This window comes from Podarcis muralis, chromosome 2, assembly GCF_964188315.1.
Source record: "Podarcis muralis chromosome 2, rPodMur119.hap1.1, whole genome shotgun sequence".
NCBI lineage: Eukaryota > Metazoa > Chordata > Lepidosauria > Squamata > Lacertidae > Podarcis > Podarcis muralis.
In genome coordinates this window covers 5,531,335-5,559,044 of record NC_135656.1, presented here as the reverse complement: position 1 = coordinate 5,559,044, position 27,710 = coordinate 5,531,335, and the positions used below count along the sequence as shown (strand labels likewise).

Below are 27,710 nucleotides of genomic sequence, written 5' to 3'. Positions count from 1 at the left end.
AAGGGAGGGTATGCATTGTCACTGTTAACCCTTCCTCCCCCATTTGCAAGTAGCCTTTTCTTCCCTCATTGCCTTAGTGGGTGACAGCCAAATGTAGTGAAGCCCCCACCCCCATAATCTTCTAATTCCAAACAAATCCTTGTGCAAGAAAGCAATGCTTTGTTTTAATTTCGGTTTATTGGAAGAATCTCTGAGCATCAGTTCCATCTGGAAAGAAGCATCATCCTGGGGCTGATCTGAGCTGCAACCCTGCAGTGGCCGCGTAGTAAATCACCCCATGGAGCTGGCTGCAGCAAGCGCCTTTCCCCGAGACCAGAGCCAGGGCCTGACAGAAGTCGAGAGGAATTTTGAGAGGTTGTGGTTTGGGTTGGAAGGAGGAGATGTTCTGGCACCGAAACACTGACATACACACATCAAGCTAATTGCAAACACACACGCACACTCCATGCTGATCACATACACTATTATCACATGCGCTTCCCACGCTTACTGGACACTCACTAGGATGTGCCAGTAATTCCTGAGGCTCCACATCTGGTTGCACTATTGAAATAATATATGGTCTGCTTATGACACACACTTGTGTTGACAGTCAGGCTTCCTATATGCACTGGGCTGGACATTTACATTTTGTGACATTTACCTGTAGTAGCAAGTTGCTATCTGTCTTCATGTTACACCAGGGACAGACTGCAGTCTCTCTCCCTGCCAGCACCCCATATTTGCTTGCTCCTTTTCAGGATTGAATGGGACGCAGGTGGCGCTGTGGGTTAAACCACAGAGCCTAGGACTTGCCGATCAGAAGGTCGGCGGTTCGAATCCCTGTGACGGGGTGAGCTCCCATTGCTCGGTCCCTGCTCCTGCCAACCTAGCAGTTCGAAAGCACGTCAAAGTGCAAGTAGATAAATAGGTACCACTCCAGCGGGAAGGTAAACGGCGTTTCCGTGCACTGTTCTGGTTCGCCAGAAGCAGCTTAGTCATGCTGGCCACATGACCTGGAAGCTGTACGCCGGCTCCCTCGGCCAATAAAGCGAGATGAGCGCCGCAACCCCAGAGTCGGTCACGACTGGACCTAATGGTCAGGGGTCCCTTTACCTTTACCTTTCAGGATTTAAGTCAGTCCTTTTGCAAGCTCAAGGAACCACACTGAAGCAATTGCTGAGGAACGCCTGTGTGTTGTGAGCAGTCCTAGGTGCATCCCACGTCAAGCCACAGGCCCGTTGGAACTCACACAAACTGGGAGCATGGCTAATCCTCTCCCAGGGCGGATTAGGCGCTGCAGTGCAAGACTGGTGATGGTGGGCAAGCTGTCTTCCAATGAAGCTTGCTGATCCCACCCAGGAACTTGTTGAGCTTCCAAGGTGTCCAGGAACAGTCTGAAAAGCAATGATTTAAGTCATGGCTCCAGCAAGGCCACCATCGCAAACAGCTGATGCTGGGGGCAGCAACCCCCTAGTGGTTCCTTGCTGCCTTGGGTGCAATGGAGGACACAAGCCTGTTGTCTGCCAGTCCAGTTGGCCTCTGTACTTGGGATGGGGAGAGGCACCTTCAGCTTCAAGACTAATGCTCAGAGCTCATCCATACTATCGTTTAATCTGGACAGTAAGCTTCCTGTTCGTTCACTAATTCTCGGCTGTCCACACGACTTTCTCCTCCAGTCGGTGCCTTTCCACTCTTTCACCTCCCTTAATCTGCATTTTCTCATACCATCTCCTTTTCAGAGTATCCATGGAGTAAGAAAATCCAGATTGAGGGAGGAGAAAATGTGAGAAGGCAGTGATTTGGAGGAGAAGGTCATATGGACAATGAAGAATTATAATCCACATTAAGCAACTGTATGGTTGAGCCCTCAGTCAGAAGAAACAAGAACAGGGAGGGAAGACTTTGAGCCTAAACAGAGTGGCTTTTCCCTTGCCACTGAGTGACTACATGTGGGATTAGGGAATGAGATCTGAGTTAGAGGAAGCAACTTGCATGAAAGTCTGGGTTTCAGCACCTTCCATTTTGGGAACTAACTTTAGTCCTGTGTATTACTTATCTCCAGACACTTATTATGGATAGGATTTTAGGTATGGTATTTAGATTTCAAACATGGCAGAAATCCATTGTGTACATTATTCTACAAACATAGATTACGTGACATAGAATATTGTCTGGGGGTTGACAAACAAAACTGAGTCATGCCGCAGCCTAAGGTAACGCCAGCAGAAGAACCGCCATTTCGTAAAACATGTTTTCAAAGAATAAGACAAAGATTAATATATAATGGTCTCTCTTTTTTTGAAAAAGTGGGTCTCATGTTGCAGGATAGGATTAAAGCTGGCACCTCACCTTGTTTCTAACACAGACAGGCACATACTCTGCCACATTGCACATCACACCCATAGCATACACAGCAACAGGTGTTTATCTCATTCAATACACAAAAGCTGCATAGCCAAGATCACATACAAATGTGAACATCTTCCATGACACACACACACACTCATGTATAAATGAATATACCACGGGGGTAACTGCTATTCAAAATTCAGATCCTGTTTAAAATTCAGAGCTTTCTTTTTGGAGTCTGTCTGTTGCAATGGGCCGTACGTTCCTGCTTCCTTGTTCTCAGGAAAAGGTGTGTACTGGCCTCATGCAGGTTGCTCCCAGACTCCAGAGCCTGACTTTGGAAAGTGGACTTCTCGATTCCCTGTAGGGTAAGAATCTCTCATTAAAATAAATAAATAAATAAATAAAATACATATCTTTTAGGTTTTGAATGCCAATCGAACTGATTTCGTAAAATTATGATTTGTGGTTTTTGGTTTTTTTAAAAAAATTGCATTCATGTGTCTGTGGATTTGAATTTCTGTGCCTACCCGTGTTCTTAAAGGCATTGGTGTGTTATGGGTAAACAGATGTTTAGGTTTTGTATACAGTCCCTACTTGCCCTCGTTCTACCAGAGAACCAGCTGTGGGGACAAGGTTGGAAGGTGGTCAAAAGGTGTTGTTGGCTTACACCGAAGTCTCCCCTTCATACTACAAGAGGTGCAAGTGAGGAGGGGCAAACAGAACTTTCACCCAGGGCAGCAAAATAGATTGAGCCAGCTACGGCTGACATGTACCACACACAAAAACCCACAGAGGTCTACAAAACAAACGGACGTTGGGCCAGTGGAAAGATGCAGCTCCCCTGGATAATGTTATACCTCCATTAGCCATATGAAATGGCTTCACAAACACACTTCAGTAACAAAGCAAAAGAATAAATTAACCCTGCAGTATGACACCCCACTGTCATTTTTCCGGTCTTACTTTTGCTGGGTTGGTTGCCACTGCTATTACAAACGACTGCAAGAGTTGCAAACCTGTCTGTACATTTTGCCTCCTAAAAGGACAGTCTGAGCTTCTTACGCCTACCACACGCATGCACATGCGCACGCCACCCTGAACAAATGTTTAGGCTGTGCACACACTCCCGTTTACTCTGCATCCAGTGCACTCCCATCTCTGGTTTGGGAAGCAGTGGACACAACACAACATGACCCACAATCCTATCTATCCCGCTGTTTCTCATGGGGTACTACTGTGTTTTGATGCATTCCCCCACAAACTAGCTTCAATCCGAACTGAGAGACCTATCTGTGTGTTAAGCTGGCAATGCACACTCAGCCTTTCAGTGTCCCAGCCCCTTCCATTGGCTGCACTGGGGCTCTGAAACAACCAGCAGCTCAGCTGGGGTCCCACAACTCATCCCTTGCACTCGCCTGCAACAGCCCTGATGCAGGATTTTTGCCAATAATGTTAGGTGTCTCCCCCACAACAGGTATTTGAAGAGCAACACACTGGGACACAAAGCCTTCAACATGTCATGCCTGCTTCCTCGCCGCCACCAACCCCCAAATAATCCTTGGGTGGCAGTTCACCATAAAACAAGGCACTAGGCACAGAGAGTCTGGCACCACCATGGGGAAACAGGCCGACGGAAGGCTACAGCTTCCATGCTGGGCTTAGAAATCCATCTGCGATCCATCCATTTGTACGTGTGTTTCCACACTGCAGCAAATCCTTCCTGTCATGGTGTTAGGAGAGGCCCAAGCATGGCATGTTTGGGATGTGGCAGAAGAACCACAGTAAGCATGTTCCGCGGAAGGCCTAGTCTCGTGGGGTTCTGGGCCCCCTGAAACGAGGTGCCCTTCAAAAGCAGCTCATTGGCACATGGCGCCAGGCCCGCGCCATGCAGCCATGCCCCATGTAGCAAGGTCTCTGGGAGGACAGGGCCTCGCTTTACATCACTTGCAGACGTTTACCCACTCTGTGGCCGGGCACTCCTCGCACTCCACGTGGCAGCACCAGTGGAAGCGGCAGTGGCAACGCTGGGCATGCACCTCCTGCAGCACATTGTGGCCCCGGCCGCAGCACAGGCTACTGCAGCCGTCGGGCCGGACGCTGCCCTTGGTGCAAGGGCGGCCATGGGTGCCCGGCGAGCCCAGGCTGGGGTCAGGCTCGCAAAAGTCAGGCGAGGGTTCGTAGAAGATGAGGTGCTTGGCCAGGCGCGAGCGCTGGAGGCGGGGCCGGAAGGCCCCCGAGTTGCTGTTGTGCGGCCGCAAGAGTATGGCGTGGTCCATTCGCTCCCTCAGGTGAGAGCCCACACGGCGGAAATCTGGTGCTGCCAACCAGCAGGTCCGGAACTGGCAGCTCCCTGAGGGGCCGTGGCATTTACATCTCCGCTGGCTCAGCTCTGACACAACCTGCCAAGGACGGGGTGGGAAAGGGACAAGAACGAAGCATTAGCTGCAGGAAAACGTGGGGTATTTAATTGCAGTCCCACCAACAATTCATGTTTTGCCAGACAGGGGCACCAAGAGGCTGAGGCTCACAGAGCATTCCTGTAAATTTCCTAGAGAGAACTCTCTGAGATCGTTTCCCTTGTGCCCTGACAGGAAGTGTGTGTAGTTATACAACCTCCTCCCTGCCTCTTCTCCAGCATGCCAGCAATGTGAGAACGTCTGCCAACGGGGGTGCCAACTTGAATTGGGGGGCAGTTAAGCCCTGTCCTGCATAATTGATCACATGATGCGGTGCACGCACACCATTTGAATGGCAATGCCCAGCAACTTGGGGGGGCAGCCCCCTCAAATATTTTAGGGGGGGGATGAAAACCCCTTGGCGCCTAGTAAGGTAAAGGTAAAGGTCCCCCTGCCCGTACGGGCCAGTCTTGACAGACTCTAGGGTTGTGCGCCCATCTCACTCTATAGGCCGGGGGCCAGCGCTGTCCGAAGACACTTCCGGGTCACGTGGCCAGCGTGACAAGCTGCATCTGGCGAGCCAGCGCAGCACACGGAAACGCCGTTTACCTTCCCGCTAGTAAGCGGTCCCTATTTATCTACTTGCACCCTACTTGGCGCCTAGTAGTTGGCTCCTATGTCTGCTAAGCTCAGACTCCATTTTTAAGTGAGGCTTAAATGACAACTTACGAATTACCATTTTAAGCCTACTTGAACAAAGTTGCTGTACTGTATCTGTTACTCTTCAAGAGGCATACTGAGCGAATAAATGTTATTTTTACATTTTACAAGGGTTTATGCGATGGTTAAGGGGGGGGGAAGGGGTCAATACCAGGAAAATACAGTCTGTCTTAAAAGCTTAAAACTTCCCTTTAAGCTGCAAAGGGATAGCACTCTGCTGAACTCACAAACATGAGGGAGGAAGGTTCATATCTATTAAAAAATCTTCTCCAGCATCTAATCACAACACAAAAATGGAGGCGCTTCCTGCTGCAGGGAAAGAGAAGTTACCAGAGACACCAACCAACTCAAATCCAGTTTGATTTCCGATTAAATCTCTGAATCACCACAACAATCTATAACTATTTCATCTAACTCATTTTTTTCTTTACTATTCTTTTTTGGGGGGGGGCAGCCAGTGCATAGAGGGCCGCTCCGTGTGTGCAACTTGAATGGCTATAAAACAGCATTAGACCAATTCATGGAGGAGAGGGTTATCGATGACTACAAGCCATGATGCTATGCTTTACCTCCAGCAATGCTTCCGAATTCCTAGAGCTCTCCCAGCTGCGTGGGGAGACGGAGCCTGCAGAACCAGTTGCTGGAAACAGCAGGAGGGGAGAGGGCTCATGGGCTTGAATCCCGCTTGCTGGTTTCCCACAGGCAACTGAGCACAGTGAGAACAGAATGCTAGCCCAGATGGGCCCCTGGCCTGATCCAGTAGGCTCTTCTCATGTTCTTATGCATCTGCTTCTCTCCTGAATCACACAATTACACAACACCCTTTCAGGATGTCCTTCTGAATGTTGTGGGGTTATTGCATCTTCGGGGTACACAAAGCTCACGATGTTTTCCATCTCAGAAAATGCATCTTTTCCTGCGGGGAGGGAATCCCTGCCTTCAGGATAGGGTAAACTTTATTCTGCTGTTAGTCTTACCAATTTCATTTTGTTAACAATAAAACTATTCAGTCTTTATGTACAACCTCAGCACTGAAACATTATGCAAAACATTATACAATTTTGTGTGTGTGTGTGTAAGTAACAGACTCCCTTGGGAGGTAGTGAACCAAACATCTGTTGCATTTGCCATAGCGACATAAGAATAGAGGAATGCCGCTTATCTGCATCCACAAAAAGTCAGGGTTCCAGTGGTGCCCTGCCCTTCAAGTTCTATACTGGAAGTTCACGTGGTGAGTCACCCGGACCTTTACTTCATGCCTATGCCAGGATCCTGCACACTACAGCCCCCTAGTGCCCACAAAGAGTCTTCGAGAAGAGAACAGGAACAAATCTGGGAACAATACTGCAACTCAAATACCTTCCAACTCAAATTTGGTTATTTAAATACAACACACACAGGAAAACGGAGGGATTCCTAGGAGAGCCCACCTGCTACAATGACATTGGGTGGCCCATTTTTGCCTGCACAATCAGCTGATCGATCCATAATCATGAGCGCTGCAGACTTGCAACATGAATCCTGAGGGTGCCACATAGCGCACTGCATACCGGATTATATACTTGCCTGTTTACTGCTGCCAACACAAAAGTGTGCGTAGACCTTCAGGAATCCAGCCCCGTGGGGGACCCTTTCTCCCTGCTAACTCCAGCCCGGCCCTTTAGTTACACCAGATACTCTGGCTAGCAAAGCCCTGCCCCAGGGATGCCTCCTACCTTTCTGCCTACGCGGTGACTGTGGAGCTGCATCCGTGCATGAGCATCGCGCGGTTTCCCTCGAGGGTCCAAGAAATGCCGGGCAAATTTCTGGGCATAGTCAAAGTCTGCACTGCAGCCCCCCCACTCCCAGGTGTCCTGGGGGCCAGGCTCCCCCCACAAGGAGGCCTTGCCGCGGCTCAGGGTCTGCAGCTGGCTGAGTTTCAGCTTCTGGTTCTCGGTGCCTTGCCTGGCGCAACCACAGCTCTGCAGCTCCCCAAGGCTACAGGCTGTGGCTACCGCATGGGTCACCCCAGCTGCCAGCAGCGAGAAGGCAAAGGCGCTTTCCCGGAAGCCTGTGGGGACACAGAGGAAGGAAGAGGGTGAGTTGGAGATGCAGCTGGAAGACAGCTCAAATAACCAAGCGAGGAAGCATTTGCAAGGACACTGGTGGGTGGGGGACAGGGAGAGAAAGGATGCCTGGCTATATATCTAGCCGTGCACATTTCGGGCATGTGTGTGTCCAACAGTCATGTTGATTGTGGCGCCTGCCCTGTGGAACGCCCTCCCTTCAGATGTGAAGAAAATAAGCAGCTATCTTCTTTTTAAAAGACATCTGAAGGCAGCCCTGTTTAGGGAAGTTTTTAATATTTAATGCTGTATTGTTTTTAACACTTGATTGGAAGCCGCCCAGAGTGGCTGGGGAAACTCAGCCAGATGGGCGGGGTATAAATAATATATTATTACTATTATTATTATTGATTTATTTTTGACATTTATATACCACTGATCAACCATGTCCTCTGAGAGGTTCACAAATTTAAAATCAGTTACATGCAGATGGAAAACACAATTGATGCAAAAGCTGCACCCAGCACAAAATTAACGTAAAACCAGCATAAACCCACATGGATGCATTTTTTTTAAAAAAGCACTAAAACCCAACAAGAGGAAATAGTTTTTAAATACCTAGTGTTTGGTATAGGAGGCCTGGGAGAAAGAGAAGGTCTTTATCTGGCACCGAAAAAAAGATCCTGACATAGTTGTCAGGTGAGCCTCTCTGGAGAGAGCATTCCACACCCCAGGCTGCAGCACTGAAAAGCTTTTCCAGCAAAGGGACTGACTCATCTCCTGTCTCATTGTGTGACCTCTGAAATCAGGGCTGCCTGTGCTCTGCGCTACCACTACTGCCATCCCTGCCACACACACAGATCCAGGACTAAGCTAATCCAGAATTGGACCAAGACAGACAAATTCTGCATCTGGTACAAATCTAGTCAAGCTTTCTGCACATAATTGCTAATTTCTCATCATTTCTTTCCCTTATTCTATTCAGGGCAGGAAAGTAACAGAAACAGCTATGCAGGACACTCCTTCTTTAGCCACTAGAATTCCTGCTCAATCCCTCATTGTCTGGCTTCTGTGATATCCTCAGGTATTACCCACCCAGTTTTAACCCTTTCAGAGTCCTGAGGGCTAGGAACTTTACTTTTTTTATTTTTTAGTCACACCAGCAAATTCAAGTTGTGCAATTATAGTTGATTGGGAGGTCTTGAGCGGCAGAACATCTGCTCTAGAAGGCTGGACTTTTTGGGACATGGAAAGTGATGGGGGAAAGCACTGGAAAATGTGGGATAACAGCTGCTTTGATGCAACATCATCTAACCTCCCCGCAAACAAATCAGAATAAATGCTCATTAAACAGCCATTGTTGTCTAATCTGTTAGCAAACTAATGCTCAATAAACAGATCATCTGGAGGAGTCCAAAAACAGAAAGCAGAGCTTTTCAGGATTAAATTCTGTGCTTGTGCAGTGAGGTCACAGTGTATATAGAGCCATGCTTAGATCAGCTGAGAACGTCATCTTAGTAATGCCATTCGTATGCCAAGTTAGAATGTCAGCAGCTACCCTTCCCTGGGCAGGATGCCAAAATCTTCCAGTATTTTCAGACCACCACAAAGGGTTTTTTTACTTGGGCTGGGCTGGGATTAAACTGGTTGGGGTTGTGTGTGACCGTGATTTTAGCAACTAACTACTGTGACCATTCACAATCTTTCAGGCTGGGCAGGTGCACCTTAAAATATCTAGTTATTTTAAATTAAATAGGGTTGTGCATGATCCTAGAAGTGACATGTTTATGTCACTGTCAGGGCTTTCCCAAAGAACCCTGCAAGGATGGCAGTTTGTCCTGGAGTTGGAAGATGCCCAGCTGTCCCCTCACAGAACTACAAGTCCCAAGGTTCCCTGGGGTTATTATAAATAAGCCAATCCATAGTATAGGTTTGATCTTCTACAGTGCAATGCTAGACATGTCCACGTGGAGTTCAATGGTAAATGTGGGTTGCAGTCCTAGGGTGCTTATAAAAAAGGTAAAGGTACCCCTGCCCGTACGGGCCAGTCTTGCCAGACTCTAGGGTTGTGCGCCCATCTCACTCTAGAGGCCGGGGGCCAGCGCTGTCCGGAGACACTTCCGGGTCACGTGGCCAGCGTGACAAAGCTGCATCTGGCGAGCCAGCGCAGCACACGGAACGCCGTTTACCTTCCCGCCAGTAAGCGGTCCCTATTTATCTACTTGCACCCAGAGGTGCTTTCGAACTGCTAGGTTGGCAGGCGCTGGGACCAAGCGACAGGAGTGCACCCCGCCGTGGGGATTCGAACCGCCGACCTTGCGATCGGCAAGTCCTAGGCACTGAGGTTTTACCCACAGCGCCACCCGTGTCCCTAGGGTGCTTATAGGCAGTCATGATTCTCAGGCTGGATTCAGTCATACCCCAGCAAATTAAGGCAGCGCAATTAAAGCTGATTTGGAGCTTGTGTAAAACATATCCGCTTCCCCAAAATATCAGACTTTTTCCAACAAGAAAAATGACTGTGGGCGGGGGGGGGGGGAGGATGCACTGGAAAGGGTGGGATTAACACTCACGTGACACAATCTCCCCACAAACAAATCAAGCTGAGGGCTCATTAAACTGGTCGTCTGGAAGCAATCTTAGATCCTGATCTGTTCAGGCTTAGCAGTATTGGTATTTTCTTAAAATCAATGCAGGTTTCTTTTGTAGTGGAGATTAGCCCTCTTCCTTCAAGTAAATTAAGCCTCTTCCTCATCGTCCCATCATCCAGCCCTTCGTCTCCACTAATCCTGATTTACCTTTCCGGTTTGTTTCTTGATCAGCCAAAGCCTTTCTGTTATTGATCCTGACTTTCCTACCGTCTTCCCATCTGATGCCTCCTGAGATCCTGATGAGCCGGGCCAAACTCCCACCGCCACCCTCCATGACACATCAGGCAAAGGATCAGAGCCCAGGTGCAATGGGTTGCAGCTTGATGAAGCTCCTGCCCGCCCAGGGGCTCACTTTGATCTTGGATTTAAATTTGGAAATGGCTCCTTCAAAGCTGAATTAATCAAAGAGATCCAGAGGACCAAAGTAAGGCGCTCCCGGCCAACTTGCCTCTAGGGTCAGGTGTTGGCCACTACATCTGCAACCAGGGAGAGGTGCAACCAAGAAAAGGTGCCTGCAGTAGGTTCAAGGGGAAAGAGCCAGGCGTGGTGCTCACGAACACAGGCAGGGAGGGCAGAGCAGACAGGATCTAAGTGTATTGGCGTGTGTGTGTGTGTGTGTGTGTGTGTGTGTGCGCGCGCTTGCGCTTGGGAAGATGCACTCAGATGCTTCCCACCACCCTGTCCCACTAACCAGGTCGCTGCCTCCTCCTCCATATCAGCTGCACAGGCAGAGAGGGCAGGCATCAGTATCATCTGCAGTTTACTGTTGCCAATTGTCCGCCCGCCCCAGTGGGCAAGTGGCTAGGAGCATCAGTCAGAAAACCAGGAGGAGTTCCCTTTCCTTAGTTTTCGCTAAGGCATCTGCTACAAATCACCCCTTCACTCAGGATTAAAGGTAAAGGTACCCCTGCCCGTACGGGCCAGTCTTGACAGACTCTAGGGTTGTGCGCCCATCTCACTCAAGAGGCCGGGGGCCAGCGCTGTCCGGAGACACTTCCGGGTCACGTGGCCAGCGTGACATCGCTGCTCTGGCGAGCCAGAGCCGCACACGGAAACGCTGTTTACCTTCCCGCTGGAGTGGTACCTATTGATCTACTTGCACTCTGACGTGCTTTCAAACTGCTAGGTTGGCAGGCGCTGGGACCAAGCAACGGGAGCGCACCCCGCCGTGGGGATTCGAACCGCCGACCTTTCGATCGGCAAGCCCTAGGCGCTGAGGCTTTTACCCACAGCGCCACCCGCGTCCCTTCACTCAGGATTGGCACCCAGCTATTAAGTCGTAACAATAAATGTGCCTTTGAGTTAAAAGGCAGGAAGAAAAGTGAGCAGCCAGTGGCAGAAAGGAGCAGGACTGGGCACAGTGGCAGGGCAGTGCTCAGGGGAATCGGCCGAGTGAAGCAGGGCCAACTCCCCAAGGGATGCCCAGTCCCCATCAAGAGAAGAGAGCACGCGGGCGTTCATTTACCGGTACTTGGAAAATTTATAAACCTCTCGTTCAGGAAAAGTTATTCAGTGATGATGCCACCCATCTGACTGGCTTGCACCAGCCACTCAGAGCGCTCCCAACAAAAAACAGTAAACAACAACGCCCACTAACAACTTCTCTGGACATACAAGTGGTGTACAAGCCCAATTCTATTTTTAAAACTTGACTAAAAAGATGGTTGCTCGTCCTTCTCCTCCTCCATAGTGGCAGCAGGCTTCAGGAGAAGCCATATTCAGGCTCTGAAGCCTTAGCAGCTGTCCAAAGATGCTAGCTCCTCACACCAGCCCTGAGGCAGACCCTGGCTCATCCCAGGCGGCAGGTGTGGAGACGGACAGCAAGGTAAGGGAGGACAGAACTGCAGTGGCAGCACAGCCTGTAGTGCTCCAGCCCCCTCCCCTTGAACTAGCCTATTGTCCTCAGGTCTGGGACAGGACACCACCCAGTCACTGTCAGGGGCTGGAGTGAGGAGGAATGGTGGGGACTGCCCTCCCCTTCCTGCACCTTCCCGAGGAGGACAGTATAGATTTACAGCAGCGTTTGCAGAAGGTCATAGTTCAGAGGCTGCAGAGGGGAGAGGCTGGGAAATATTGGGAGAGCAGCAGGAAGCAGCAGCAGCAGCAGCAGCAGCAGAGAAGAGACAGCTGACAGACTCAGTGTCTTTGGAAAGCATTCCTGACACCCCCCCTCTCCCAGGACCCAGCGTGCATTGAGAGTAGGAGAACAGAAAGCTCAGAGGCAGAAAGCACTGATCAGGCAATGCAGGGATGCCATATAATAGGAGAGACGGAGGGAGTGGGACTTTACTCGGAGCAACGTCATTATCTGAGATAGATGGCATTTCTATGTTCTCTGTGAATATTGAATAAAATACTTGGTAAGAATTGTTCTTGCTTATCTGCTTCTTGGCTGCCACCTTGGGAGGAATCCGATTTCCCGAAGCCTGACAGTCACTAGGGTTGAATTCAAATGCAAGCCCGGTCAGCTTCTCTGTGTGGACTTGGGAGCAGGGGGTGACATTTTGTTCTTTGCCTCAGGCAGTAACATGTTTGGGGCCAGCCCTCTCACCACCACCCAGTCTGTTCTTATCCTTAAGGTAAAGGGTAAAGTGACCCCTGACCATTAGGTCCAGTTGCGGACGACTCTGGGGTTGCAGCACTCATCTCGCTTTATTGGCCGAGGGAGCCAGCGTACAGCTTCTGAGTCATGTGGCCAGCATGACTAAGCCGCTTCTGGCGAAACCAGAGCAGCGCAGGGAAACGCTGTTTACCTTCCCGCTGGAGTGGTACCTATTGATCTACTTGCACTCAGACGTGCTTTCGAACTGCTAGGTTGGCAGGAGCTGGGACCGAGCAACGGGAGCTCACCCCGTCGCAGGGATTCGAACTGCCGACCTTCTGATCGGCAAGCCCTAGGCTCTGTGGTTTAACCCACAGCGCCACCCGCGTCCCTGGTTCTTACCCTTAAGGTACATTTATTGTTACTCCTGGCCCAAGAATTCTCTTGAGGGAGAGAGACTTCAACCACAGACAGTTTAGGGAATGGGACCTCCCTCCACTACTGATTTGTTGTTGTTGTTTAGCCGTTTAGTTGTTTCCAACTCTTCGTGACCCCATGGACCATAGCACGCCAGGCACTCCCTGCCTTAATTTGGTTAATTGGTTTTCGAACATAATCTGTTCCAGAAGACCGTTTGACTTCCAAAATGTTCGAAAACCACAACTCAACAGCCGACAGCTAGGCTTCAGGGCCTTGCACTAAGTGGAAGTCGTGTTTCCTGTTTGACTTCCGAGGTGCATTCGAAAACCAAAGCAGTCACTTCCAGGTTTTTGGCGTTCGGAAACCAAAATGTTCGACTTCCGAGACGTTTGAAAACCAAAGTACCACTGTACTAGGAATAACAATGTCAAGCAAATCAGGTCTAAGCACCAGGAATCCCTGACTACTGGTGAACAATGGATGATGATGATGATGACGACGACATCCTGTTCTCCTGACATGATGGGTGTAGCTCAGTGTTTCCCAAACTTGACACAGCTGGAGTACTCCCTTCACCCCACAAATTAAAACTGGAAGCACATGTCACTTTTATAGCCAGGGCACACTTGCACACCAGGACAGAACTGCTGGTGCATCGCCAGAGGAGCCAGATGCCGTGCCTTTCATGTGTCAGTGATCTGGCGCAATGCCTCCCAATTTGAAGGAGGAAAGCCCAGAGGTGACATGCAGAGCTGCTGGGTGCAGCCTCCTTGATGAGCGATAAGTTCTGCTGTGAATCCTGCACCGCGCGGAATTAAACGATCCAACTGCACTCAGTGCAGAGAAGTAGCAGGATCAGTGCTTTTATTCTAGAAAAAAATGGTGCTGGTATAATAATTTTCTTCATAATAATAATTTATTATTTATACCCCACCCATCTGGCTGGATTTCCCCAGCCACTCTGGGCGGCTCCCAACAGAACATCAAACATTACAACTTCCCTAAACAGGGCTGCCTTCAGATGTGTCCTAAAAGTCAGGTAGTTGTTTCTTTCCTTGACATCTGATGGGAGGGCGTTCCACAGGGCGGGAGCCACTACCGAGAAGGCCACTCCCCATGAAGTTGTTACACTAAGTGCCACCCTTTCAGCCAGTGTTTTTCTCCTAGAAAAAAAGGTGCTGGTACCGCGTACCCCTGAGTAACCCCAGAAAAAGAGCACAGAGCAGAATCACCATTCACAGCAGAGGCTGGTTGATGAATCACACAGGGATGCAGCAGGCAGCCTCTTCTGTGACTGGGCTCTTCTGGCTCAACCAGCCTTTTGCATCCAGTTCATTTATTTCATGTGGCATGCTAGCAATGATTTCATGGCACACTGTTTTGGAATTACCACTGTAACTTGCTGGGCCTTCTTTGGCCCTGTGACTTGCCAAGGGACAGCAAGACCTTCTTTGGCTTTCCCTCCATTTGTAGTGACCCTGTTTGGCTCCATTTCTGTTGTCACAAGAGGGGAAAGGGGGCACTGAGCCAGCTCCTAGAGGAAGGGTCAGTGGGGAGGTGAAGGAGGGTGCAGCAGTGATAGCAAGGCATGAATCAAGTTCTGGTTTTATTGCTTACAGACTCCAATAGAAGAAGAGGAAAGTGGCAAACCACACCACACGGCAAGTATCCTCTCAAGCTCCTCACCTCTCTTCAGAACAGCGCTGTTGAGAAGCATGGTGCCACTGCTGCTCAAGTCCGAGCAATCCCACCGCCTCTCTTGCAGCTGATGCCGGCATTCATGGATGGCGAGGTGGACGCCTTGCAGAGCTGAAGCCATGGCTTCTGGGCTGCGGGTGCAGAGCCCAAGCTGGCGCCGGCTCAGCCAGGGGAGGGTCATGCAGATGGTGTTGGGAGTAAGAACAGGTTCAGCCAGCACCCTTGGGCCTAGGAAGTCATGGCCCAGGATCCTGTAGGAGAACAGAGAAATTAAGCAGGAACTTGGCTTTGGGAACAAAAGAGGAGGAGGGGAGAGAGAGAGAGAAAGGCAGAGGCTACTTACTGCCTCACCCACAGATCATAACAGACAGGAGCGAACACAGTGGGCAGAACAGAATGCTAAACGATGGAAGCTCCATAATGGAGATTGGGTGCCCCTTAGATAAAAGTACACCCATCCATCTGGGCATGGAGTAAGCTACACAAGTCCTTGGCTAGACAAAATCAGCTACAATGGCCTAAAAAAACCGGGCAACAGCACGAGGTATCTACAAATTCTCTGGGCCTGTGTCCATCACTAGCACCAGATGCGGAAGCTGGAGCTGGAGTCAACAATGGAACTGGAGCAAAGAGACCAGAGGATTAAGGAGCTCTGAAGAGAGCTATGAACCCAGCAAAGTCCAGAGGAGACTGAAGGACTTATGTAGCCATTGTCTCTACCAGGTCCTCTGCAGGGTCATTCTCCCTCCTCCTGGGCAGATCCTTCCTTCTGAGTACAGTGTTACCTCTGGATGCGAACGGGATCTGTTCCGGAACCCCGTTCGCATCCTGAGCAGAACGCACCCCGTGTCTGCGCGTGTCGCAATTCGCCACTTCTGCACATGACGTCATTTTGAGCGTCTGCACACGCGCGAGTGGCGAAACCCGGAAGTAACCCGTTCCATTACTTCCGGGTCGCCGCAGAACGCAACCTGAAAACGCTCAACCTGAAGCGTCTTTATCCCAAGTTATGACTGTAGACCCTTTGGGTCAGAGTTGTCTGGAATCCAAACAGGCTCCTGTGGCTTTCCCATCAGCTTTGCAGCCTTCCTTTGTACCCAAGGCTTAAAGGATGGTAGGAGAGAACTGCAGAGGAAGGCAGGGCTCAGGATGGGGTCATGGAGTGGGGATGTGGGGGGGGGGGGCAGGATGTGTCCAGGTGAGGCATCTCAGAGATGGGGCTCTACAGGTTGTCTTTGGATTGGTTTCTCTATGTCTTCGGTGGGAACGGGGTTTTGTGTGGGAGCCCCTATATGCCCCTTCCTCCAAGGAGGTCTCTCCAGAGTCTGGATCAGCCAGGATCTCAGTTCCATGCGTCTCTGCAGGAATGCAGGGTAGGGGAGACCTCTGAAAGAGGAGGGGCTTCTGTGCAAAATTCTGTGGACACCGCCAGAAATTTGGGGGTGCCACCATATCTGTATCTATCCCCTGAATCATACAGATCCATTCCCTTTCCACCACATTCAGATATATATATAGCTTCCAATTTAGAGCTGGGAATGAAGCTAAATTGTTCTTTTTTCCCCTTCATTGAATTATGTATGCTATTCCCCCTCCCTGCCCGCTCTCTGACCCATTGAACACCTCTTTCTTCCCAGCCAGATGCAGAAGAACCCACCTTAGCCCCTAGGACTTCAATCTTTGCGCTACAACCTCTCCATTTCATTCCATTCTCAGGTAAGGTGGGAGGGAGAGAGGGAATGACTAGGAAGCACAACTCCTACGTTTCTGCTAAACCTGACGGGTCCCACTCCTCAAGCAGAATCGGGGCCCAATGCATTTCATCATACATTTGTGGAGGGTCGTGCAAAACCCTTGTGGCAGTCCAGCCCAGCTCTATTGCCTGAGGGAGAGATCAGTGCACCTGGGTGGGCGAGTATCCAGGGGGAAATTCCCTGCCTGCCCCCCCACCCCCCTCACTGGCACCAGATGAAAGCCAGGTTGAAGATCAAAAGCATCACCCTGCGGCTCAGCACCCAAAGAGGGGGTGGGGGTGGAGGGGAGGGAGGGAGATGTTCCCCTGACAGAAGCAGAGGAGCCCCTCCCAGATCTAACACAGGGTGTCTCCGTGGCAACAGAAGGAGGAGCAGGAATAACCCCGGCAGTGGCAGACACAGACGTGTCGATGTGGGAAAGGGAAATGGAGCCAAGTTTCCTGATCAGAAGGGGCCACCATAGCAACCACCCAGTGGAGAGGGACACCCTCAGGTCATTTTCACGTGCAGCTCCAGCTATTGCTCCCAGCTGACACAGAGAGATCAGTGGCAGTCCCTCCTATCACACACCCTCTCCCGGAAAATTACCCCAGACAAACATCCAAGCATTTTTCACAACAAGCCCCACGGGGAAGGAGTTTTCCATAAGTGGGGCACTTGTCTTAGGGCCTCTCATCACAAGAGGACCAAATCAGCCCCTAAGGGCACATGATAGATCCTTTGGGCATGCTATCATCTATCTATCTATCTATCTATCTATCTATCTATCTATCTATCTATCTAATCATACTCAGAAATGATTAGAAATATGGGAGTCAAATATTATAGAAGGTTCTCTCTATACAGAATTGGGGCCAATTGATTTCGTCATCCATGTGTGCAGGGTTGTTGCCACACTAAGCCCTTGTGGCTGTCACATGCATCCAGTTTACGATGCTCAGAGGGACATTCTTTTGAACCTGTGAATCCTTCCTTCCTTCCTTCCTTCCTTCCTTTATACCAACAAGAACCACTACTGCAGCTTAGATACCAACTCGGAAATCCTGTGCATGTTTACTCAGAGGTAAGTTCCACTTGACAGTATCCTAAGCGAAGTGGGCAAGGGACTGCAACCTGGAGGAAAGGCCTATTAAACAACAGCAGAATTTACTTAAGAGTAAATGTGCATAGGATTGTGCTGGGCTGCTGTAATAATGTGCATAGGTACTTGGGAAGAAGCCTTGTTAAATTTGGTGGGATTTACACCAAAGTAAACATGCTTAGAGTTGTACTGTGCCTGGCTGATTGTGGCCTGGGGCGATCCTCACTGATTCACAGATAAGAGCCTACATCTCCAAAACATCTCTCAGGGTCACTTTGCATCAGGAATGAGGAAGCTGTGGCCTTCCAGATGCTGGTGGACTCCAGCTCCCATCAGCCTCAGCCTGCATGGCCAATGGTTGGGGGTGATGGGAGCTGGAGTCCAGCAACAGCTGAAAGGACCCAGCTTCCCCGCCCTGGTTTTACATATTGCCTGTAGTGGCATGGTAGCTGCCTCTGCTGTGGCTGTTCCCAAGCCACTCTGGGAATGCATAAAGCTTCCACCCATGTTACACAACATGCCAATGACACACCACCCAAAAAGGCAGGCGTTGCTGGCATGTTATGTCAACGTACACTTTATGTCTATATGCTGCTGTGTCAGGGCGAGCACAGCCCTCAGTCCGCATACACATCTGATAAAGCAAGGCTACAAAAATGCAAACCGCGATGAATCAGTTTCCAAAGGGCTGCGATACCATCTCCTTTCGTGAACATGAAGCGTCCTCAAAGCATCTGAGCATAAGAACATAAGAGCAGCCCCGCTGGATCCAGGCCAAAGGCCTCTCTAGTCCAGCACTCTGTTCCCACGCAGTTCACCCAGACACCTCTGAGAAGACTACTCTCATTCCACGCACAGGTGTCCACTCGTTCAGCTACTGTCCAGCTGAGACCCTCCAGCACATATTAGCATAAGCTTATACTTAGCCCCTTGCTTGGTCATCTACAACGAGTAGAGAAATGCCTGCAGGTAATGACTCTCTCACACCCCACCTAGTCATAGAGAATGTTTGACTCTTGGAGGTTTAGAAGAGACCCGTGCCACCTCTGACGCACAGGCCGCACTGCCTAACACTCCTTGTCTCTCTTCTGGCTCCTGAGTTGTAAGCCCTCAAACTGCAAGAGAAAAAGAACCGAGCCTGCGCTCTGAACAGATGAAGCTGCCTCACATCTAACCATATCATTGACCCACTTAACCCAGTTCTGTTTACTCTGGTGGGCAGCAGCTCTCTAGAGCAGGGATGGGGAAGATGTGACCCTCCATATGCTATTGAATTACCCCTCCCCTCATTCCGTGACCACCAGCTGGAGCTGAGGTGAGTTGGCATCCAAAAACATCTGGAGATCCACAGTTCCCCCATCCCTGTCCAAAGGTTTCGTGAAAGGGGTCTTTGTGAATTCTGCTGTCTCAAAGTCCTGGAGATGCTAGGGTCTGAGCCGGGGAGGGACCCCGTGCCTGCAATGTCACGTGTCTCATAACTGAAGTATGTTGCCTCCCTTAGCTCAACCTCAGGTATGGGCAATGTGTGGCCCTCCCCATGTTGCTGGACTACAACTCCTATCATCCCTGATCAAAGGCCATGCTGGCTGGAGCTGAAAGTCCAAAAACATCAATAGGGCCACACGTTCCTCACCTCTGGTCTAGCTTGGGCAATGCTGCTATGGCATCTATTTTAACCAACTTAATACCTAAGTTGGTCTTAAATCTAGTGAAAGCTAGCATTAACTTGCATATAAAAACACATGGCACACAATTCTTGCTGTGGATTAATCTGGAGTAACTACCACTCTTGGTCCCATACACAGAGCTAGTTTGCATGTAATACTGAGCCAAACCATGTCTTAGTGTGAATATGCAGACATGCAAGCTCTGTTTGTAGTTTGGCTTAGCATTACGTGCGGAACCAGCTCATAATCACAAACAATCCAGGCAGACCATCATTAACTCATCCTGAGCTACTGGTCTTCAGCTGGTGGGCTGTGCCATGATCCCAGCTGGGGCACAACAGGAGCACTATCCTCACACAAGTAGATGGCATATAAGAAATGGGTCCCCAAATGCATGTTTGGGTTAAAACGCGGCCCTGGATCCAAAAAGAGTGAAGAGACATGTCCTCAGCGATAATCAGAAATGTGTTCCAGGAGTTCCGCCTACATCTTCCCTCAGCTTTAACCCTCTAAACTCACTGCTTTCGTGGAAAATCCAGGCATCACATTTTAAAAATCCAGTGGGAAAGCAGGGACAGAGGAAGCTGACTGGGGAGAGGCTACAGCTGGACAGTTTGTCCTTGGCATATTGCTTGCTGCACACTGATGTAGTAATGAAGAAGCAAGCACGATGCCAACTGGGCAGATAAATGCCCTTCCACACCAGGGACCCTCATTAGCCCCACATAACCACACCAGTGCCATTCTCCTGGCTGTTCAGCATCTCCACCAGGACAGGGGCAGTAATTTCTGGGACAGCTCCATTCCCCCCACCACAGCACCGCACCTCAGTGAATCACTTACCCTCTCCAAAGGCAGAGGTAGGCAGCAAAGAGAGAAGTGGCCACACAGGGGCTCATTGGAGCCATGCCAAGCTCTGACCGGGCTGCTCTCTAGTTTGGCTGGAGGTCACCCTCTCCCTCATGGCCCTCCCAAGCGGGGCAGAAGGAGGAAGGTTCTGGAATAAGAGACAGTCAGTAAGTGGGGTGGGCAGGGGGGAAGCGAGCCAGTAACCCTTTCCCAACATCCTCCTGACTCCTGATTCCCTTGGAGGAATTTCCCCAGCCCCTGACTCCTTCGCCTACCCCAAAATATGAGCCGAATCATGGCCTCCCCGTAGTTTAAAGCATTTTTTTAAAGGGCAACAGCTAAAGGGATGAATACAAAAAGTAAAGAGGCTGCCATGTGAGCACAGCTCCTGAGAGAAGCTCCCTCAATTTGTTCGACTCTGCCATCTCCATCCCACCCACTGCAATCAAGTTTCAAGGGCTACGCTGGGTATGAACCTGTGAGGAGGAAGAGCGACCTGTGGGTATAGGGCGGTATATAAATTCAATTAGTAAGAGTAATAATAGTAATAGTAATAATAATAGCAGCACAGGTCAGAAAGGGCAGAGAAGCTCAAGCTTCAGCAATTACTTTCCTCCCACAAATTCCTTCCTGCAGCTGGAAAGGCAACCCGGTTCAAAACACACACACATTTACAACGGGGCACTGACCTAGGATTGCCAAAAGCCCCCTTGCCCCCTCCAGCGTGAAAGAGCGGCAGAAATCCAATGCTCCATTATGGAGATAGAGCACTATCAGTTGAATTTCTGCCTGTCTGGCCATAATGAAAGATACAGGTGAAGGCAAGGATGGCAAGGCTACGCTGAACCTAGCGGCATGGCTTCAAACTCAGTGACCCCAGATCCCCAGCTTATGCGGGAACAGCTCACAGTCCCCCTCCCGAAGCAGACCTGCCTTCACGCAACCGAGGAGTCCGCGCTCCCAAGTGAAGAGGCTGGTTTTCTAGCGCAGCGCCTGCCCCAAGCTTACCGTGGCAGCCCGGAATCCCCTCCCCTCTCGCCCCTCGGCTGCTCTCCCTCTTCTCTCGCTCATCTACCTGCCCCTTCTCCCTCTCCCTCTCCCCGCGGCCGCTAGAGAGCCTCGCCTGGGCGAGGTTTTCCCCTCCCCATCCGGGGGCAGCTGGAGCCGGGAAGCAGCTGTTCAGTTCGGGTGCGGTTCCAGTGCCCACACCCACGGGCGTGAACGCCAGCCCGCCGTGGGTCCCACGGGCAGCGCGCGGCGCCTCTCTTCTCCCCAGGCGCAAAGCGCCGACCCCACCTTCTCCCGCAGCTCCTCGGCTGACCAGGAGACGACGACCCGCCCGCACCCCCGCCGCCCGCCTTCCACCGGAGAGAACCCAGGCGTCCTGGCGCCCCAAACCCCGATCCCGTCTCCCCTGAGCGATTGGATCCCAACCACTGGATCCCAGCCTCTCCCTGCTTTCAAGCCTCTACAGGTTGCCTTCCCGCAGATTGATAGAGAGGATTAGAGCAAAGTTTCTGTTCGGTTCTTTTGATTCCCTCTCCTTCCTTCGCCCCCCGACCGCCCTTCTGTCTCGTTCCTCCTCTAACCTCGCTCGCCGGCCTTTTTTCTCCCTCCGTCCGGACCATCCGCTCGGGCGCTTCTGCAGCCGGCTGCCAGGGTTCATGTCTCCACTCCCCTTTTCCTAGCAGGCTCCGCTGCCGTCCCTCCTGCCTCGGGCGTCCCAGCCCCACACGCTCGCGTGGGTCGGCCTCGCTTCCTCCCCCCCTTTTCCTGGGGGCGGGTGGGAAATCGCGCGGGAGGAAAGAGAGATCCAAAGGCCATCTAGCCCAGCACACACGCGCGCACACACACACACACACACCGCACGCGGGGAGCGCGCACAGCCCCAAGGCAGAACGACGCACCCGCCCCTCCAAACTAGCCCCCGCGTGTTACGGAGAGAGCAGGTGCACCTCCCCAAAAACAGGAGCCGGGCGCGTTCGGGACTCTAGCCAGTCTTCAAAGATAAGCCCCGGCAAGGTTGCAGCATTGGAGCAATAAAACTGCTAGCCTCTGTGCAAAGCTAAGCAGGGTCCGGTATGGTTTCAAATCGGATGGGACACCGTGTGTTGAGATAGGTAGTTGGTTGGACTAGATGACCCTAGGGATCTCTTCCAACGCTATAATTCTGTAATTTTGTGGTTTAGGATTCCGCAATTCCCCTTTCCTAAACACAGGGAGGCCCTTCAGAAATTGCCGGACTGCAACTCCCACCATCCCTCACCATTGCCAACGTTAGCTGGGGCTGATGGGAATTGGAGCCCCAACGCTGTGAAGCCGGGGGGGGGGGGCTCCGTCTCGAGATCCTAATGCCCCACAACTGAATGGGTATCCCTTTCATAAATGCTGCATGCACGACACTTAACTGCAACCCCGTTATATTCTTGGGAGAATGTTACCTATGGTTCCTCCCAATTAGCCCCATGGGAGGAGAGGCAGCATCGATTGGCCTGGAGAAATTTAATTTGATTGTTGGCCAAGCATTTAAACCTTTATCTTCGCTCCTCCAATACAGTACTGTACTGAGTTCCGGGTATAGAGTTGTTGCAAGGTCGTTCATCAACCCGGGCGCTCCTTCTCAGATTCAATTGCATTGCTGCACGAAGACCTGAGAGTCTGAGACATGTTCGGGGCGGGGGGGGGGGAGCCCCTCTTTAGCGCGTTGTGCCGGGTGGCGCGTGGACTCTGAGCAGACGGAAGCGCTGCTGAGCCAGTCGGTAGCGCAAGTTAGACGGTCCGCCACGCAGCGAGCGAGCGCCCCAAAGGCGGATAATAGCAGCCCGATGCGATGCAGACATTGCGAACCTAACTCTAAAGATCGGGCTGCAATTCGGGTGCGCTGCCTTGCAGAGAGCAAGCATGCAGGGCTTGCGCTTCAATTGCACGGCGCACTTGGACAGGATGCCTGTGTTGCATGACTTTCCTTGGCTCGCTTAGGCTCCCTTCGAATTATTGCACGGGCAGGCCGCTCGCAAAGCTGGAAGGGGCGCAGGCAATCGCTAGTGGGGAGGAAAAGGCGGCGATCTCCTCTCCCACCCTTCCCTCCAGGCATAAATCAGCCCTGCACAGAGCAACTCCCACCTATAGGATTTCGCGCACAATCCAGCCCCCGCGTTGCAGTGTTAGGTTCTGGGGCCTACAGAGCGAGCAAACCGGGCTGGCTGCGCAAGCCAGCAGGCGCCCTAAGTAAGAGGAGCATTATGCACAGCGGGGTTTGGGGGGGGGTGAGGCTACAGAGCCCCACCACCAGCTGGACTCGTGTTCTCCGAGCCCTGCAGCCTGGCGGGGTTGCTGCTTGCTTCCATCACAGGACACTCCCAAGTTTCCAGTCCGCTGGATGCCCGCCGCTTCCTTCCCGCCCTGGCGCGCGGCTCCGCGATACTGCCAGGGAAGCCGCCCCGCGAGCCCAACTCGCGTGCAAGAGAGGGACTTTCCAGGGTGGGGTCGCCTGATCCGCAGGCTCGGTGGGCTTTGCCTGCGCCCGTTCCCCGGGACCTTCCCGGACTGCAGCAGGGGCGGCGCGCGAGGCGCTCGGATGCAATTGCACAGCTCGCAGCGGTTCCTTCCTCGCGTCCGCCCTGCTTTCTCCCCGCCCGTTTATCTTGGCTGCAGGGGACGATTATGTATGAGTCAGTCGGAGGGGAAGGTGAGGCGCTGAGGGTGGGATTGAGCGGCGGACGGGCTATCCCTCTCCCCGGGGGTGGGTAACCACCAGGCTTTGGGCGCCAGGCCTAGTCTCGGGTTCTATTTCCGTCTCTGGGAGGAAGAGGACTGAGGTCTGGAGGGTTAGAAGTTGAACATGAGGCTGGGAAGGAGCCAACACGTTCTCGGCTCTTGCCTTTGCTCTGGGAGAGATGCACTGGGGTTCAGAAAGGAAGGCTGGCTCTGAATCCTGGCCAGGACTCCCCGAGAGAACCTGTTTTGGGATCTGGGGGGTGGAAGGACATGAGAAGGGCCTGGAACTTGAGAAGAGTGCTGTTGAGAATGTGCAGAGTGCATTCTCTCGCCACCAAGGATTTGCCACAACAAAAAGCCATTTGCAAGTCCACTGCCCCCACCCCCAAACTTGGCAGGTTGTCACACGATGTTGTGATGGCCATTAAATGGTTTGATGGGTGGACATTGGAGCCAGATAGGTCTATCAGGGGCTCCCAATAATGACATTATATGGAGCATCCATGTTCAGAGGGAGTATACCACTGAATAACAGCCGCTACCTTGATGTGCTACCTGTGGGGCTTCTCAGAGACATCTCGCTGGCCATTGTGGGAAAGGATGCTGGGCTTGTCCATATGACCTATTATTGAGCTTTCACCCTGAGTTGCTTGCACAATACTTATTGTGGAGGTTTGATTAGAACCTGTCTTTACTGAACGTTTGTTCTGGTTTGTTTGTGGGACAGTTATATGGCAAGGAGCATTTGTCCTGCTTTCATCCTGATTTCCATCTGCACTGTTTATATGTCATTCATTCATTCCACATTATTCAGTGTATTTTACATTAATTTTCCTAACCTCTCAATTTTTATTATTTTTTATTTTAGAAAAACAAAAGGCGACAGAGCCTTTTAATCTATTTTAATGGCACAAAGCTAACTTTCCCAGTAGGTCAGGGGTCAGCAAACTTTTTCAGCAGGGGGCCGGTCCACTGTCCCTCAGACCTTGTGGGAGGCCGGACTATTTTGGAGGGGGGCAAATGAACAAATTCCTATGCCCCACAAATAACCCAGAGATGCATTTTAAATAAAAGGACACATTCTACTACTCAGGTAAAAACACGCTGATTCCCGGATCATCTGCGGGCCGGATTTAGAAGGCGATTGGGCCAGATCCGGCCCCCGGGCCTTAGGTTGTCTACCCATGCAGTAGGTCCTTGAATCCTTCCTGCAAAATACAGTCTGGAAGCGCCAGAGGTTGATCTGATCCCACAGTGTATATATAATGTTTGATTATTTCTGTAGCACCATCAGTACACATGACATCTTAATGCAATGTACCCTCACAGAGAAATTCATCCAAATTTCATTCAGTTTCTCCTGTTCTGGAAAAGTGTCTCTTTCTTCTGCCAGAAACAGGGCAAAAAACAAGTGTGGCAATCTTAACAGCCATCACTTATCTGATGTTTGGGATAAGGGTGTGTACTTTCCAGAGAAACGTAGCCTGGCCATCTCGTTTTTGCAGTTTAAAGCACTGTTGAGGGTGCTGGAACATCAACTACCAACCTTGAGACAGATGTACTGGGTTCTGGAGAGAGAGAGAGAGAGAGAGCAAAAGATTTCTGCTTCATAGGCACACCTTGGTTACATTCTGTGCCAATGAATCTGAAATGACTACCAGGCTGCAGCAAAAACAGCAAAAGTGTTTTGTTTTTTATTGGGTGCTTTCATGGGGCAGAGTCCACTTCGTCATGCAAGCTTAGGCTGAGAAACATTTGTTGCTCTTTAAGGCGCCATCCGACTCCTCTGCTGCTTCAGATTAACATGGTTACCCCTCTGGAATTTGTCCGCATGTTGTGGTTTGAATAGATCTGTGCAGTGTTCAGCCTGCACTAGAGCTCTGTTGTTACTGTTGGTGGATAGATAAGAGGCTCAGGCATCCAGGAGCTGTTCTCCCTTCCTCCCATTGGACAGACTTAGCAACCAGCCACAATGGTGGTGTTCTACCTCCACGGTTGGAAGGCAGCATGATGAGTGGCACTTGCTGGGAATCACAGGTGGGGAGTGTGGGGTGTGAAACACAGAGCAGTCAAATACAACATTCCTAGAGTGGACATGTTTAGACATGAAGAGGGATGTTTGTCCAGCCAGTAGATAAGCTTCCTGTTTCCTCCTGTGCTGGGACAAACTTTCTCTACATGTGACCAGAGGTGGGCATGGCCTCACCTGTGCAGGTAACGAAAGCAGAGGACTGGCCACCACATCTCTCTCGTTTCCATTTTGCTTTTGTCGAGCCTAAGATGCTCTCTTGGAAAGGAACTATCTCCCTATGGGATAGATTCCAGGTGTACAGTATATATTCTGTAACTTAAGTCTGCCTTCTGGGATCCATCTGTGAACAGAATGAGTAAGTAAACTATTTTACACTTTTATACAAGACTGTGTTGTGTCTATTTCTTTTTAGGAGGGAATAAAAGGGGAATTACCAGGAAACTTATTTTAAGCCTGGCAAACCTATCCGCTGTGTAAGTTTAAAAGGGGAATGTTACTCTGCTAAATTGTAGAACTTGTTAACACAAATTGGGAAGGATATAATTAAACTATATCCTCTCCTGCCTCCCTGAACATTCCCACAGAGAGAGGGCAGTTGCGTTCACGTCCTGTCTGCCTGCGTCTCACAAGTATCTGATTGGCCAGTGGACTAGATGAGACGTTGGCCTGATCCAGGAAGGATCTTCTTAGGTTCTTAGAGAAGGGATGACTTGAGTTGACTTGCGGTTCCCAGAGCAAAGGCTAGGTGGGGAGAAGTGCTGAGGAGAGATGCTGGAGGGATGTTGCTGCCTGTGTCCCAGTGGCATCACTGCTATTGCTGTGGCTAAACATGCACTGGGAACCAAGCGCCATACCGTGGGGGCAGGAATGAGGCTTAATGGCAAATAGGCTATGCAGGGACCCCCACCGTGCTAGTCACCTGGAACCTGGGACGTTAATTGTTCTTCAGAAAAGATTGTGCGTGCGCAGAGGCACACAGACAGCAGATGCCTCAGAGGGCAAATGTTGTGCGCTTCTATGCCAAAAATAGAACTCTTCTGCTGAAATCCCACCACCTATTTATTTATTTGTTTGTTTGTTTGCTGCCTTTCATGCCAGCTCACAACAGATTAAAAAACACTACAAGCTGAAAATCATAATGTAAAACACAACACATCTAAAAATACAATAGCAGCAGCTATAAAAGTATAATAGCAGCTCGGCACAAGAGAATGCCACCTCAGCACAAACAAACTATTTTGGCTTTTCTCACAGGCTGCTCAGGATCTCTGTGGAGCTCTGGCGTTGCAGAAACCACTTTTCTTTGAAGCCTAACCCCTACCCAGACATTGTAAAGAAGGGTTAGCCCAAGCGAAATGGACCATTAGCTGATGACAATTCCTGTTATAATGCAATGAAGCAAGTTTTAAGATGGGCTATACCTATTTATGACACCTGAGGCTCAATTGCAGAGGTATTTATGTTTGCTCTGAGCTGAGTACATTAGATCTGGCTCTGTGCACACTCTGTGTTTGAAGCACATTTGAAAGCACATTTCCCCTCTCAAAGAATTCTGGGCACTGTAGTTAAGGGCTGCTGAGGACTGCAACTCAGAGAGGTAAACTGCTGTGCCCAGAATTCTTTGAGGCAATAGATGCTTCCAATGTACTTTAAAGTTATAGCGTGTGTGCAGTCTTTGTACGGATTCTAATTGCACAAGGGCAATTGCACAATGCATTTGAAACCTCCTGTGCAACTCTCTGCAGGACCTGGATGATGCATTTTGCCCCATGGATCTGTCTGTCACCCACTCCATTGCCCTAAT

General features: G+C 50.6%; 1 protein-coding gene across 2 annotated transcripts; it reads right to left on the bottom strand.

The window, feature by feature from the left end:
* Nucleotides 1-158: 158 nt before the first annotated feature.
* On the bottom strand, nucleotides 159-21,977 carry WNT10B (Wnt family member 10B). 2 transcript variants are annotated; one of them, XM_077923793.1, is made up of 5 exons: nucleotides 21,747-21,977; nucleotides 20,152-20,305; nucleotides 14,795-15,057; nucleotides 7,166-7,500; nucleotides 159-4,733 (listed from the first exon to the last, which is right to left on the bottom strand). In XM_077923793.1, exons 2-5 carry the CDS (start codon nucleotides 20,214-20,216, stop codon nucleotides 4,275-4,277), a joined length of 1,122 nt encoding a protein of 373 aa, XP_077779919.1. In that variant the 5' UTR covers nucleotides 20,217-20,305; nucleotides 21,747-21,977; the 3' UTR covers nucleotides 159-4,274. The 2 variants fall into 2 exon arrangements, with proteins under 2 accessions (XP_077779919.1, XP_028577203.2); XM_028721370.2 differs by lacking the exon at nucleotides 21,747-21,977 and adding an exon at nucleotides 21,166-21,219.
* Nucleotides 21,978-27,710: the final 5,733 nt, after the last annotated feature.

Coding starts and splice junctions, on each gene's coding strand:
- WNT10B (XM_077923793.1), bottom strand. CDS start 20,216: ATGGCTCCAATGAGCCCCTGTGTGGCCACTTCTCTCTTTGCTGCCTAC. Junction 15,058..20,151: donor TACCTCTGCCTTTGGAGAGG/GTAAGTGATTCA, acceptor GTTCTCCTACAG/GATCCTGGGCCATGACTTCC. Junction 4,734..7,165: donor GTCACCGCGTAGGCAGAAAG/GTAGGAGGCATC, acceptor CGTCCTTGGCAG/GTTGTGTCAGAGCTGAGCCA.